At 39.0% G+C, this 15,922-nt stretch overlaps 1 protein-coding gene across 9 annotated transcripts in view; it reads right to left on the bottom strand.

Moving 5' to 3' along the window:
• The window catches only part of ECT2L (epithelial cell transforming 2 like), a 75,907-nt gene that overhangs the window by 31,260 nt on the left and 28,725 nt on the right, over positions 1-15,922 (bottom strand). For 6 of the 9 annotated variants that reach the window (XM_053914125.1, XM_071219621.1, XM_053914126.1 and 3 more), the window contains 6 exons: positions 12,553-12,715; positions 7,841-8,093; positions 6,824-6,992; positions 5,969-6,107; positions 3,210-3,378; positions 149-277 (listed from right to left, as the gene is read on the bottom strand). In XM_053914125.1, coding sequence (XP_053770100.1) covers positions 149-277; positions 3,210-3,378; positions 5,969-6,107; positions 6,824-6,992; positions 7,841-8,093; positions 12,553-12,715 — 1,022 coding nt within the window. The remainder of the gene's footprint in view (positions 1-148; positions 278-3,209; positions 3,379-5,968; positions 6,108-6,823; positions 6,993-7,840; positions 8,094-12,552; positions 12,716-15,922) is intronic. The other 3 variants (XM_053914132.1, XM_053914133.2, XM_071219619.1) reach the window with 2 other exon arrangements.

The following is a 15,922-nucleotide window of genomic DNA, read 5'->3' as shown; positions in this document are numbered from 1 at the left end:
ACTAACCCCAAAGCCCGTTTCCTCTAAATGCCTGAGCAGATGAGGTATAAAGCAAAAAAAAGAAAGAAAGAGTAAATGCGACAGAATCATTTGAACAAATTTACAAAATATCGTCAGGTAGGCACGGCCACTACCTTTCCAAACCCACCTGATGCTCCAAGTGGCACAAAGAGGTCCACGTGACCCCCTTCTTCTTCAGGGGCCACACAGCTGCCTAATTTCTCCCAGAAGTCTCTCACCTCAGGCTTCAATAAATTTTTAATACCAATTTTATAGCCTGAGGAAAGAAATTGAAAAGTCACATTAATTCATAACATTCTCATGACTAGAAACTCTTAGCAGTTTGTGAAAATGGAAGCACAGTTCAAAAGCCAACGTCTGTCCCTCAGACCAGAATCTGCAGGGCATCTCTGCTCAGTGCTGCAGCGTGTTCGGGCCGCGGAAGGTACCACCGACTGCAGCATGGCCCCAGTCTCCTTCACGCCCCGGATTTACTGGACACTGGTTTACTGGTGCACCTGGTTCAGGGCCTTGTGCTTCTGCTTCTGCCATGTAGCAGTGGGAGTGACCAGGCTCACAGCCGGGTTCAGGGTGGACGGCCTGTCAAGTCCTGGGATTTTGCAACCAAGTTGCAAAGGAGAAATGTTTCCCATGATTGTCAATCAAAACATAAGCCATTTGGAGCAGAAACCATGCTCCAGGACACGGTAAAGATCACTGTAATGCTCACCCCCTGGGAATGTGTGCGATGACTCAGCTAACCTGCGCGTGTCTGGGCTGATTTCTGAACCAGTCCTGGACGCTCAGCCTTGCTAAACCCCACAAATGTAACACGGACGAAGTCGGGCACAGCATCTTGGTGGTGTGTGCCTTCGCATTGAGAGATCTAGACACAGAATGGAAGGTCCTCTTCGGGTGACTGGACTGAGACTTCACTTCGTTGTTTTTAAGGCAAAAGCTTTTGGGGAAATACCACAGTTATATAGAAGGAAAATTTAGCTTTCTGTGGTATTTTTGTTATTGTCACTGTTGCTTTAATAAAAGGAAACAAAGAAAAGGCAGCATTTGGAACCCTTTCTCATCTGGAGATCAGCCCTGACCAGTGTGGCTCAGTAGGTTGAGTATCAATCCGGAAAGTGAAAGGTCACTGGTTCAATTCCTGTCAAGGGCACAGGCCTGGGTTGCAGGTTCGGGCCTGGTTGGGGCACTTACGAGAGGCAACCAATTGATGTTTCTCTCACACACTGATGTTTCTCTCCTTCTCTTTCTTCCTCCCTTCCCCTCTCTCTAAAAAAAAAAATAAGTAAAATCTTAAAAAAAAAAAAAGCTGCAATCAGGAAAAAACCCTAACAGGCCCTTTTTGCTCCACAGGAGGTGAACCTACTACCACAGTGCAAACTTGCACTCAGCGCTTCACCATTTAGAGAAGAGCCACTGTGTAATTCATCATGAATGTAAACCCCAAATAGCAGCTGCGCTTTACTTTGGGGGGATATGAAAATTGGATATGGAATACAACTTGCTTCAGGCACAGGTAAACTAAACAAGAAAAGCAAAAAATAAGGCACAGCTGAACCAAAAACTAATAATAAAATTCACTGAAACGTGAGTTCCAGGCCTGGACATGGCAGTTCAGTGGTCGGAGCAGGTGCTCACTCTGCCGGCTGTGAGCTCCCTGCCAGCTAGACCCTGGACCACTTATTTCCTCTCCTCCCTCACCCCACAAAGGGAGAAGATTTCAAGTTAGTAAAACTGAAACAATCCTATTATAGGTATAAGCTAAGAAGGATGCAAGTTATAGTGTGAGGAAGAATAGAAACTAAAAGTTTTATTTCTAAAACATTCACCATCTCCTTCCCCCCAAAACAGGTAACTACTGAAATTTTTAAGAGATGGCCAACAAGTGAGTGATATCAGCCAAGCCTTTCCTTGGTGTGCAGCCACTTGGAAGTACAAGGAATGTTGTTAGTGCACACCAGTGTACAAATCTGGGTTTGCTACTATTAAAATTGCTTAACTTTCATCAAACTTAAAATTTTTGTGCATCAAAGGACATAATCAACAGAGTAAAAGGCAACCTTCAGAATAGGAGAAAACATTTGCAAATCATATGTCTGACAAGGGGTTAATACTCAGACTATATAAAAAATGCCTACAACTCAATAACAAAAATCAAATAACCCAATTTAAAAATGGGCCAACAACTTGCATAGACGTTTCCCTAAAGAAGATGTACAAATGGCAACAAGCGTATAAAAAGATGTTCAACATCACTAATTATCAGAGAAATGCAAATCAAAGCCATAATAGATATTACCTCATATCCATTAGGATGGCTACTGTTTAAAAAGTAACCCAGAAAATAACAAGTGTTGGTGAGGTGAGAAAAAGTTGGAGCCCTTGTAGACTGCTGGTGGGATTGTAAAGCAGTGTAGCCACCATGGAAAATGTAGCACGGCATTTTCCCAAAACATTAAAACTAGAACTACCATATAATCCAGCAATTCTACTTCTGCATACATATCCAAAGGAATTAAAAGCAGATCTCAAAGATATATTTGCATACTTATGTTCATAACAGCACAGTTCACAATAGCCAAGAAGTGGAAGAAATGAAAATGTCCATCAATGAATGAATAAACAAAGTATGGTATATACATACAGTAAAATATCATTCAGCCTTAAAAAAGGTAGAAAAACTTGCTACATGCTACAATATGGACAAACCTTGACGACATTATATAAAATGACATAGGCCAGTCAAAAAGTCAAATATTGTATGATGCCAGTTATATGAGATATCTGAATTAGTCACCTTCATAGGAGCAGAAAGTGGAATAGCAATTCCTTGGGGCTTGAGAGACTGGGAAAAGGGAGTCCTTGTTTAATGGTGTGACGGTTAATTTTATGTGTCACTCTACTGGGGTGCTCAGAAATTTGGTCAAGCATCACCCTAGGTGCATCTGTGAGGGTGTTTGGAGGCAACATTAACATTTGAACAGGTAGGCCGAGCAAAGCAGATTCCCTACCGTGGACGGGCCTCGTTACCCCAGTGGAAGGCCTGCACAGAGCTACTCCTGCCTGGTTAACTTGCAGCTCGGTTGTCAACCTTCTTAACAACTGGGAACTTAAACTGCACCGGAGGGTCATCCACGTGGACAGACACTGCATCAGGGCACAGCTGGTTGTTCTTTCCAATCCCACCTTACCTTGGAGTAAATTGATTTCTCTGCTATCTCCATCGCTAAATATTCCCACACTCTGTGCCTTCCGCCCATCCAGAGCCTTGTCTATGAGGTACAGCAGGCTCTCCAAGGTCATGCCGCTGTGTTCGTACACCACGGAGGTGACGCCCGCCCTCACGCTGTCCACCACCATCTAGAAGATAGAACCAAAGCCCTTGACTTGAGGCTATTAATGGAAGAAATTTAATGAATATGTCATCTGTGATTTGGAAAGAATATTGTTTTGTCAGAAATTATGGAAAGATAAACATAACCTTTCTCCTTCACTGGGCTTGTAAAAAAATATTTCTTTTCTAATTATTAGAGGAGAAAATGATATACATTTGTATGTACATCACTCGGAGATAAATTCTATTAACACGTTAGGTTATTTCCTTCCACCCATACACAGAGACAGATATACAGCTTCCAAAAAACAATAAAATTGAGATCATTCAATTTTGCAATAGACTTCTGAAATAGATTTGGTTTTCTTCTTAGTTATGAGTTTTTGAATTATAAATAATGATAAAAATTTCCCACTTAAATAAAAATTAAAAACACTATTCCTTGAATTCAACAACCAAATCAACTTCAGTGCGAGAAAGTTAATTGGTTAGCAGCAGACAGGTCAGAAAGTCCCTGAAGTCATTCATGTTTCACAAAACCTCAGGCCACCTTCTGGAGGTCAGAGTTCAACAGAATGGAGAACTACCACATGGTCACACCCTCCTTTTTACCTACCCCCCACATCACATTCGTAATCAAGTAGCTATGACACAGTATTATGAAGAATGCAAATGGGAGAATGAACTTATTTTATACCAGTTTATTCCCCTCATGCTCTGTCACCAGTTACCCTCTGTGCCCAGCATGGAGAAGTTTCAAACACTAGGGAAACGGTGGCCCACGTGGAGGTCAGAACTCTGATCTTGCTTTCCTGCGGACCCACTAAGTTACCCATTGTAAGTGGTCAAGGTCAACCCCTAGATGCCCAGAAATAAAAGTGATTTCATATCTTAAACATAAACATTCTCGCCCCGGCTGGTGTGGCTCAGCTGGCCGGGCACCACCTCGCAGACTGAAGGTTGCCTGTTGGGTATGGGAACACACAAGAGGCAGCTGATGGATGTTTCTCTCCCTCTCCCCCTCACTTCCCCTCTCTCTAGAATAAAGTTTTTGAAAACCTTTTTTTGCAAATAGGAATATTTTGGGAAAACTTTAAGTAGGCTGATGAATATAACCTACTAAATACTATCACTTACATATGTCCCTATGTGTGTATTAGTGTATATATGTACTTTATTTTTCTTATTCATATCAAAATTAAAATATGTGACTTCATCATAGAAAGAGTATATTTTAATTTAATGACATCCTCATTATACAGACCACAAAATAGGATTTCTGACATTATTCTTTTGAGAGGTCGTGGGTACATATTGTTAAATTCCTTGGGTATTCCAAAGAAGTTTTAAAATAATCTGTGATCACCTTGTTATTTTATGGATTAAATGCAACAAATTCAGTAAGTATTTATTGGGTACCTACTAAATATAGGCAGTTTAGGCCTTTAATGCTTTATTTTCATTTTTTGTTTCTTTAAAATTTTTATTTTAATTTTTAAATAGACAATGAATTAATTAAACCATACATTTTATAATTCACTCAGAGAATCTTAAGAATAACTAGTTAGTAATTCTTTTATTTTCATGAAGTTGTTATGTTACTTTCAGTAATTACATATTAGTACTCTTTTTAGAAGTAACAATTCTTAGTGAGCTAATACTCTGTAGCAGTTTTTAACATGTACCTGTATATTCACTCATAAAGCATGTACAAGACAAACCTCTGTTGAATATTTCCATCAGTCGGATCACTAGAGATTTTTCATGGTTTAATTTAAATTAATAACTTTATATGAAGTGATCCATATAATAAACTTTCTGTTAGAAGAGACTTATTAAATAGTGCTTTGAATTCTATGACACAGCAATTAATAAATCTCAAATACCTAACTGGTTTTTTCTATACTGAAAGAACTTAATTGAGTGCTATTTACACTGTAGGAGAGCACACTAAAGAACTAAATTAATGTTCTGTAATGAAAGAATGGCTATGCTTTAATTCACTTCATACATCCTAATCACCAAATTAAAATTTTAGGAATTTCTAAGTCATCCATAACAACAAAAGTGTACAAAAATTGAGTGGAAGAAAATATAAGTTGTCATTTTTGAGTTCTTTCTTTTCCTTTGTATTGAATTTATTGGGGTGACACTGGCTAACAAAATTACACAGGTTTCAGTTCTACAACACATCATCTGTCTCTGTATTGTGGGATCACCCCCCCAAGTCAAGTCTCTGTCCATCCCCATCTACCCCCCATACCCTCCTCCGCCCCACCCCCCAGGCAGCCTCCACACTACTGTCAGTATCCCTGAGGTTTTTCTCTCTTTTTTTTTGCTCAATCCCTTCAACGTCCCACTCGGCCCACCCCCCGAAAACCTGTCAGCCTGCTCTCCGTCTATGGGTCTGTCTCTAATTTTGATTTATGGTTATCTTTATTGGTTCTCATTTTTAAAACTGCTTTGTGTTTATAAATTTCCACTTAGAGAGAACCAGTTGTCTTTTAGGAGATGAATCGTTTTCGTACACTTGGCAGCCAAAGATCGCCGTACAATCTGTAGTGCCAATGAAAACACTTGATTCGGAGAGGCCTGGCCTTTTAACACACTCTGTACCTCATATGCAGGAATCCGGGACGATATCAATATGAAGTGTGGCGGGGAAGCACATGAAGGGCTGTCGTCATTTTTAAAAACTCCACGCCAATTTTTCTTTGATAATAAAGGGTAGGAATATCTTCCAGAAACATTTCTTCTATGGGGGAAGAAAGGGGGAATAAGTGAAATTCTCATTTTCTCTTAATTTGACTTTGACTATATGTTCTTTGTGTCCACCAGCCGTGTATCCTACACGAGGCAGGTGGCCTCAGTACCTCAGTCTCTCCCTGCAGTTGGGGACAAAGGCAAATAGGTCTCCTGGGCAGGTTGGGGGCACAGCTGCCCTCTGGTCCTCTCTTCCTCCATTTGTGGGATGCCAGAAAGTTCTCTTGAAACTTAGCTTTTGTGGGGCACTTAAAATGAATGTAGTGGCATACCTAGGGGTTCAAACATTTTGAAAAGGGGCAGTGGAGAGATTTCAAATTTCCTTAATCCTCTGGGCCTCACAGTTTTCCAAGTAATGTCTCCATTCTCTCCACAGTCACCCCCATCGAACCCTACATTACCATTTCGATATGCTTACACCCTAAAACATTTCTGAAAACAATGATATTTTTGCTCAATAACTTTATACAGAAAATATACTACATCCACAGTATGGCCTCCTTACAGGGTTAAGAATAATTGAAATGTAAATTTTGAATGTTATATATTTCTTCCTTCAGAAAGCATGCTAAAGACCACTGTTTTTGCTATAACCAAGGATAAGAGCCATATAATTATGAGGTCCTACGTGTTAGCTAGATTATTCTAGAACAAATTCTTGGTATCAAGGGATGGTCCAGAGCCTTCAGTAGATGGAGGTTTGCTTACCGCTTGGGCAAAGCTTCTAAGGAAGCCAAAACAAGCTGTTTCTCCAAAGCTTCGTGTAATCCCACTCGATCCCTCACAGTCTGGGAGAGACGTGGCTGGCATGGGGATTTTAACAATCTAGAGCAGCCTGTTCCACTCACCCAAGGGGGTCGGACTCGGAGTAACTCCTCTGGAAAACAAACAGCAGCCAGCTTGGCTGTTTACAGCATGCTTCTCCCAGCCAAGTCTCCATAGATAAAAGGCATCAACTAAGGCTGCGCCAGGGCAGCATTCCAAACGGCAATCATTATGGCCACTTTTACACTCTATTTGTATTTCTTATTCTGTCCACACTGTGGCTGCAAGTTTCCAGTCATTTCAGGTCAAGAAACAAAGCTCAGAGAACAAGCAACTCTTTTCCTGTGGAAACCAGTTAATTTATAGGCTTCCCGTCCATTTCTGTCCTCCTTGGCTTCAAGTAACTTCTCTTTGTTACAGTCTCACAGAGGGCGAGTCAGTAAGATAATAAATAAATAAAAAGGAGAACTCAAATCAACTTTGTCGATTACCTCTCACACAAATCAGAAGGCTTAGCTGAAAGTGTGTCTTGTCCCCACTCCCTTTGTACTTTTAAAAAAATGCCAGTCTCCCTGCTTTCATTCTCACTTTCATTTCTCCTCCTTTGCATCAACCCCAAGCCTTCTGAGTTGTCCTCAACCTATTTCTTTGTTTAGGCTTGTGTTCATACTTCTCTCACCTCCTTATCTTTGGTCTTGTAAGTTTGAGAAAAACTAGGACAGGAATGGAGGCACTGATATTTGACCTTATATAGTTCATCTGAAATACTTTTTGCTTATTAATTACTGGAAACATACAATGAAGAGAAAAAGAGCTTATCCCGAACACACGAGTACTTCCGAGAATGCCACCCACATGCTATTCCAGAAAAACAGCACTCCCCTCTGTGGGAATTTGTATGTAAATCCATTGGTTTCGACACTACTTGGCTAAGATAAGAAGTTTTAAAATGCCACTCACTTTTACGCAGTGCAATTTTCTCCCACATTATTTTCCTTAGGCGTTTTTCTCTTTGTCTCTCCTGTAGCTCCTCATCTTCTGTTTTGGGTTCATTCAGGGTCCCGTAAACAGTGGCGGCTTCCCTGGGTGTCAGCCAGTCTAAGTTGGACACACAAGCGATGTAATGGTGCTTCCAAGCACCGTATTCATGATCCGTTGGAGTATAGGGCAGAAACCACCCAAACCTGATGCACTTGGGCATCCATAAGCAATCCTTCAGAGACAGAAGTGAGAAAGATGAGTTGTGAGGTTTTTTAAAGGGCAGTTTCCTAGTCATAATGCTTTCAGGTACACAGATCATTTGTTTTAGTACTTTAAGATTTCTAGTGCAGTTGACTTGCCGTCTAAACTTGACTCTGAAAAATGAGAAGCATTCCTTACTCCATATAACATACATGTTCATCCATTCTTTGATGAACATATATGTTATATATAAATATATGTATTAGCCATCCTTGTATACTCATCTAGTGCTCCCATGCCACTTGGTTACTTTAACCCTAGATTCAGAGACTTCTGATTCTAGCAGTGTGTGGTTGTTCATTTCAGACCAGTCCTCCCACTGAGAACAACTTTGATTGAACCATATGACATTGCCAATGTTCCACCAGTTTTGAGATATGAAAACAGCAACTTTCATGTGACTTAATCAAATTAAATATCTAGATAGAATATCAGACAACCACCATCTGAAGTCATTATGGAGCTGCCAGTGCATAAGGACCCGTGCAGCCAAGACCCCGGAGAGGAGGGAGACCCGGGGGCGGGCCTGGTTGTCGGCACCACTTTCACACCATTTGACAGTTCCAAAGTCAAGTTTAGGCTGACAAGCAGAGCGGAAAGTTGTAAGTGAAAGTCTCACAAGCTATAAAGACTCAAGTGTTTTCACAGGGAAGAGAGGAAACAAACTTAAATTCGGGGCCTATTAAAGGGAAGAACCCTGGTAACCACACCAGGCTTTCAACTGAGATCCTTTTCAGCATAAAGATGTTAAAGAATTGGATAAACTCTCACCAGGACTGAAGGTAGCTTTGAAATATCTCATTCTCTGATTAGATTTAAGGGATCTATTCCTAGCTGACACAAACGCAGAACCCAAAAGCAAATTCTTTCTGAAGGAAGATAATATCATCCAGATACTCAAATTATCACATTAACTTCTTGCACTCAGTATCTGGTACTCAATCAAAAACACCAGGCACATAAAAAGACATTTGTCTTTGAATAAACAGAGAGAGACCCTCAGGAGATCAGATATTGTAATTATCAGACATGAACTTCAAAAATAAAAAAAACCAACCATGGGAAAATATATTTGCCAATGATACTTTGGACAAGGGTTTGACCTCCAAAATATATAAAGAACTCACACGACTTCACTCCAGGAAGATGAATAACCCAATTAAAAAACAGGCAAAAGACCTAAATAGACACCTCTCCGAGGAGGATATACAGAGGGCCCAGAGATATATGAAAGCATGCTCAGCATCACTAGCTATCAGAGAGATGCAAATTAAAAGCATAATGACATACCACTTCACACCAGTCAGAATGGCCATTATAAACAAAGCAACAAACAATAAGTGCTGGTGAGGATGTGGAGAAAAGGGAACCCTAGTGCACTGTTGGTGGGAATGTAGACTCATGCAGCCACTGTGGTAAACAGTATGAAATTCCTCAAAAAACTAGAAATGGAACTGCCTTTTGACCAGCAATTCCACGGCTGGGATTATACCCTAAGAATCCTAAAACACCAATTCAAAAGAACCTATGCACCCCAATGTTCATAGCAGCACAATTTACAATAGCCAAGTGCTGGAAGCAACCTAAGTGCCATCAGTAAATGAATGGATCAAAAAACTATGTAACATTTACACAATGGAATACTACACAGCAGAAAGAAAGAAGGAACTCCTACCCTTTGCAATAGCATGGATGGAACTAGAGAGCATTATACTAAGTGAAGGAAGCCAGGCGGTGAAAGACAAATCCCATATGATCTCACCTATTAGTGTAACATAATCAACAAAACAAACAAGCAAGCAAAATAGAACCAGAGACATGGAAATAGAGAACAAACTGACAGTAACCAGAGGAGAGGGGGGAGGGCAATGTGGAGGAAAGAAGAAGAAGGGTCAAGTCAAGAAACATGTATAAAGGACCCATGGACAAAGCCGAAGGTGGGAAGGATTGAGGGTGGGAGGTGGGGGTGGGTTGGGTGGGAGAAAGTGGTGGCAGGAAAATGGAGACAACTGTACTTGAACAACAATAAAAAAAAGAAAAAATTAGCATTTTAACTAAAAGTTTTACTAATATTAAAAAAACAAGATAAATACACACACCAACACACACCTTCTAGGTTCATTATGAAAAAATTACACAAAAGAGAAAGAAAAATATCCTAACACTTACTAGAGAAAATAGAAATATTACCTTTAAAGGAATAATGATAAAACTTTCTACTTCTCAACAAATGGTTATGGAAGCCAGAGAACAACGGAAAATTTTCAAAGTACTATAAAAAATTAACTACCAACTGAGAGTTCAAATTTTCAGTGACAATATCCTTTAAATATGAAGGTGAAATAAAGACATTTTTAGATAAAAACTAAGAGAGTTTGTCAGCAGCAAGTCGCATGAAAAGAAATATTAAAGATAATTCAGAAGGAAAATGATCCCAAATGGAAACTCAGAGATGCAGGAAGGCATGAACAATAGAAAAAGTAAATATGTTATTACTTATAAATAAATATGACTATATGAAATAATAGTAATGGAGGGCTAGGGACTGGGTGAAAAGGTGAAGCGATTGAGAAGTACAAATTGGTAGTTACAGAATAGTCACAGAAATGTAAAGTACAGCATACGGAATATAGTCAATAATATCATAATAACTATGTATGGGGCCAGGGGGGTACCAGAATTATTGGGGTGCCCACTCTGCAAAGTACATGATTGTCTAGTCACTCTACTGTACACCTGAAACTGACACAGAATAATATTGAATATAAACTGTAACTTAAGCATAATTTTAATAAAGAAAACAATAGTAATAGTCTTGTGAACTTTCTATTTAAATGTTTGCATATTTTATACATACTTAATATATTAAAAATTGTATATGACATTAAAATATCTGACAACAGCCCTGGCTGGTGTGGCTCAGTGGATTAAGTGCCAGCCTGGAAGGTCTCGGGGTTGATTTCCGGTCAGGGCACAGGCCTGGGTTGCAAGACAAGTCCCCAGTAGGGGCATGAGAGAGGCAACCACACATTGATGTTCCTCTCCCTCTCTTTTTCCCTCCCTCTCCCTCTCTCTAAAAATAAATAAACAAAATCTTTAAAGAATACATCTGACAAAAGCATAGAAACAAGGGCCGAGAGGGATGAAGATAAATGTTCTACGCTCTTTGCATTACCTCCTACACGGTAAAATAATTCTAGGATGGGTGCCGTGATCTCTATGGCAGCCATGAGAGAACTGCTAAAGAACTCATAATTAACAATCAAAAAGTATTGATAAATAAATATTTAAGTACTCCAAAAGAAGCCAGGGAGAAAAACAAAACACAAAACGCATGGAACAAACAAAACATAAATACAATGGTAGACTTAGGCTCAAATATATCAGTATTTACTTAAAAGTAAACAGACCTAATTACCCCAGCTAAAAGTCACAGACTGCTAAATCTTAAAAAAACAACCACCACCACCATTTTCTTTTATGAAAATTTTTTTTTAACTATAAGGACATAGAAAGGTTGAAAGTAGAAAGACAGAAAACAATATGCTGTGCAAACAGTAAGCCTGGGTTTTTTTATAGCAGTAAATCCAGGGCTCACAGATGGCTTCTTCACGTGGGCCCATCACAGAGAGTGAAGTAGCCTCTGAGATCAGACTGTCAGCAAAAGCCCACCCCGGAAGGCATGCACGGGTTAAAGAAGTAAATGATTGACTTGTTTTTAAATTACATCTACCGTTACATTGTGTTCAATCTTTTAAAAGGAAATGAAGAGACAAATAGGCCAGAGGCAGAACTAATGGCGGAGGATATTGGAGATCTAGACTTATTTTCTTCAACAGATATTAGCTAAAGAGAGATTAGTTGAAATTGTGATTGTACGGCAATTTTCAAGGTAATTTATCATGGATAAAATAATAATATATAAAAACCAAAGCTTAAATAATTTTAATGAAAGAATGAACTCCTTTAGCCAAGAAAAAGTATTTTCTAAATAATTGAGTATTTATAAATTATTAAAATTACATGAATTATTAGAATAGTGTATATCCCCTTACTTACAAAATAAATTACCTTAACTCCATTTTTTTCTTAAGGGTAAGTTAGTTATGGTTCAGGGACCCTCAGTTATCTTTTTTTTCTAAAGATTTCATTTATTTATTTTTAGTCAGAGGGAAAGGGAGGGAGAGTGAGGGAGAGAAACATCAATGTGTGGTTGCCTCTCATGCACCCCCTACTGGGGACCTGGCCTGCAATCCAGGCACCTGCCCTGACTGGGACTTGAACCAGTGACCCTTTGGTTTGCAGGCTGGTGCTCCATCCACTGAGCCACACCAGCCAGGGCTGTTCAGGGAGGAAAGTTATCCCAATAGCTTCATTACACATTACTAATGTATTTGGGCCCTATTACTAGGAAGTGACAATCAGTAAACCTGTTCAGTTAAAAACCTCCAGGGCCAGCTGACTTGCGCAGCAGCGCACAGATCTTTCGGATTCAGAAAGGAGAAGATATAGAGGGAAATGAAGCGTGGTAACACTGTAGAGAAATCCACTTTGGCCACCTGCATCCTTTCTGAAAACTGGTTGTGGAAGAACCTAAGACAAAAGATACAGAAATTAAATTCAGAACACTAATTTCTAAAGTCGACTAAAAATCCAGTATAAATATTAGTCATTGTTCTTTCTCTAATGGTCTACCTGTAAAAAATAATTAAATCCTAAATAACATAAGCTATATTAAAAAAAAAATACTGTATCTACTTTCCATAATCCATTCCAAAGAAGATGAATAACAAAAATATCTAAAATCCACAAGAAAAAACTTGAAATAGGCTTAGTTGTTTAAGCTATAAATCTAAAATTTCTTTCCCCCTTTTCCATCACCCCAAATGCAATAAATCAGCAAGGCCTGCCAGCTCTACCTCCAAAATACAGCCCCAAGTTGAACCACTTCGCTTCATCTCCGCTGCCGTCACGCTGGTCTAAGGCACCTCCAGCTTCCCCCCTACTATTGCAACAGCCTTCTGATTGTCTGCCTGCTTCCACTATCGTCTTCCCGGAACCCATTCTCCACACAGCAGCCCAAGTGGATTTTTAAATGCAGAATTGATGATGTCACATGTATGTGTAAAAACTTAGAACGGCTTCCCAATGCAATTAGAATAAAACCCTCTGGCTAAATCACACTTAGTGGTGAAATATTAAATGCCTTCCCCCTGAAATCAGGAACTAAGTAAGAGTGTCCACTCTCACTACTCAACATACACTGGACATCCTCGCCAGCTCAGCAAGAAAAAAAAAATAAATAAATGACATGCATATCGCAAAGGAAGCAGTAAAATTGTCTCAGTGTGTGTACCCTGCACGTAGAATAAACAAAACAATTATATACAACTATGGAATCTACAAAACAACTATTTAAATGTTGAATTTATGAGTATAAAATTATTGATAATTTTCTTTTAATACCTTTTTAATGTTTGTAAGATTTGTAGCAATGGCCCCTTTTTCATTTCTGATATTGGATAATTTGTGTTTTCCTTCTTTTTTCCTTGGTTACTCTTGCTAGGAGTTTATCAATTTTATTACTATTTTCAAAAAAAGCTATTTGCACATTGTATCTTTTCTTATCCTTTTACTTCTAGCCAATCAGTTTCTTTATATTTAAAGTGTATCCCTCGTAGTCAGGACACAGATCTTACTGTGTTCTTAGCTCATTTGACAACCATCCCTTTATTTGAGGGCTTAGTCCCCTTATATTTAATATAATTATTGATATGGTTGAATCAAGGTTTTAATTTTGTTTGTTTGTTCCATCTGTTTTATGAAACTTCTTTCTCCTCTTTGCTTTGTTTGAATTAATAATTTTTTGTATTTTATCTTAATTCCTTTATTGGCTTTCAGAATACTTCTTTAATTACGCTTTCAAATTGTTGTAGCGAGTCTGATATGCATCTTTAACTTTTCAGAGTCTACGTGAAGTTAATATTACTGTAACATTTGTATGTAATATTACTGTAATAGTTAAACCAGGCAACAGTATAGTTCTCACCATCCTTTGTGCTTTTGTTGACATATACACTGCATCTACTTATAAATCCCACAATACATTGTTTTTGTTTTAACAGTCACATGAATTTAAATAACTTAAATATTTTATGTTTTCCCACCCATTTACCATTTCCTGTGCTCTTCATTCCTGCTTATAAATCTCACTTTCCATCTGGTACCAATTTCCTGGTCCCGAAGGACTTTCTCTAGCATTTCTTACTGTGGGTCTCCTGATAACAGATTTTGTCAGATTCCTTTTACCTACAGACTTCTTTATTTCTCCTCAATATTTGTGATAGTATTATGATTCCATTAATGATTTTAAATAGTTTTCATCTTTTACCCGATCTGTTTCTGCTGTTTCTTCTTCTTCTCCTTCTGCCCACCCTCTGGCTCCTTCTCCTCCTTCCTCTGCCCCGTATCCACATTATTTTAACAAGTCTAAGACATCATATCATGTTATCTGTAGACATTTCACTGTGTATACTAAATAAGGAGAATATTTAAAATATATATATATTCTAATGCTATCACCATACCCAAATAAATTCAACAATAATTTCTTAATGAGACATCTATAAAGAAAACTTTGTATATGGCATCTATCAAGAGCACTTCTTACATTGCGTTTCAAGCTGCCTAAGCACAGATGGGTTTTGAAAGAATACACAATCCAAGGCCCCATCAAAGTGATCATTGTGGGGCGGTATGGGCCAAAGAAGCATTTGACAGCCCATGAAAGATGCACTGCTGGCCCTACCACCACCAACTACAAAAACAAATGCACAAAAACCATTGTCCTCCTTAGATATTAGCAATAAACACCTGCTATAGTCCCAGGCCACCAGATCGGTGGTCATCATTGGATAAGAAGAAACTCCAGAATAAGAAAGTTTGGAAGCAATCCAGGCATCAGTGAATCAAACGCTTCCCTGGAATTCCTAATTTCCTCCAGACTTCGTGGAATTACAGATATTTGTGACCAATCTCACAGATGATTGGAAACATTGGCAACAAGAATTTGCCAGAATTCATTTGCCTCAGGCCACTGGGTCTATATAACTGTTTCTCACTGCTAAGTGTCTCCTGCTGCCCTGGGTGCTGATGACACAGATGAACTCACTGAAAAAGCATGCATGACTCTGAACAGATCTTATTCTGCAGTGTGTCTTCTCTGCAATTCCCATAAAGTGGGTCAAGCCTCAGAAAGTTGCAATGGGAAATGAAAATGGCACCTCCAGTCAGGGACAAAGACGACCTTAGTTACATTCATGAACCGGTTGCTGACCATCCATTGGACCCAGAGAAAGTCTTGACCATGGACTAACCCAAACTGTGGGCTTAACTCGGGCCTCATCTACAAGTCTGGGGAGAAGGACAAGTTCTACCATACAACAGAATTCCAACTAATACATGTGGAAGGAATTAAGTTAGAAAATCACCTCTTGGAAGCTTTCATAGTAATGGCTTTAGATTACAATCATCAATGGATGCATCAAACAAGTTCGATGAGAAACAGGATATTTGCATAGATTCAAATATTTTTAGTTAATTTAAAAGTAATCAAGTGCTGGTGAGGATGCAGAGAACGGGGAACCCTTTTTACTGTTGGTAGGAATGCAGATTAGTGCAGTCACGGTGGAAAACAGTATGGAGTTTCATCAAAAAACTTAAAATGGAACTGTCTTTTGACCCAGCTATCCCACTTCTGGGAATATATCCGAAGGAACCCAGAACACTAGTTTGAAAGAA

Source organism: Desmodus rotundus, chromosome 11 (assembly GCF_022682495.2).
Source record: "Desmodus rotundus isolate HL8 chromosome 11, HLdesRot8A.1, whole genome shotgun sequence".
Lineage (NCBI taxonomy): Eukaryota > Metazoa > Chordata > Mammalia > Chiroptera > Phyllostomidae > Desmodus > Desmodus rotundus.
This window is presented reverse-complemented; position numbering and strand designations above follow the sequence as displayed.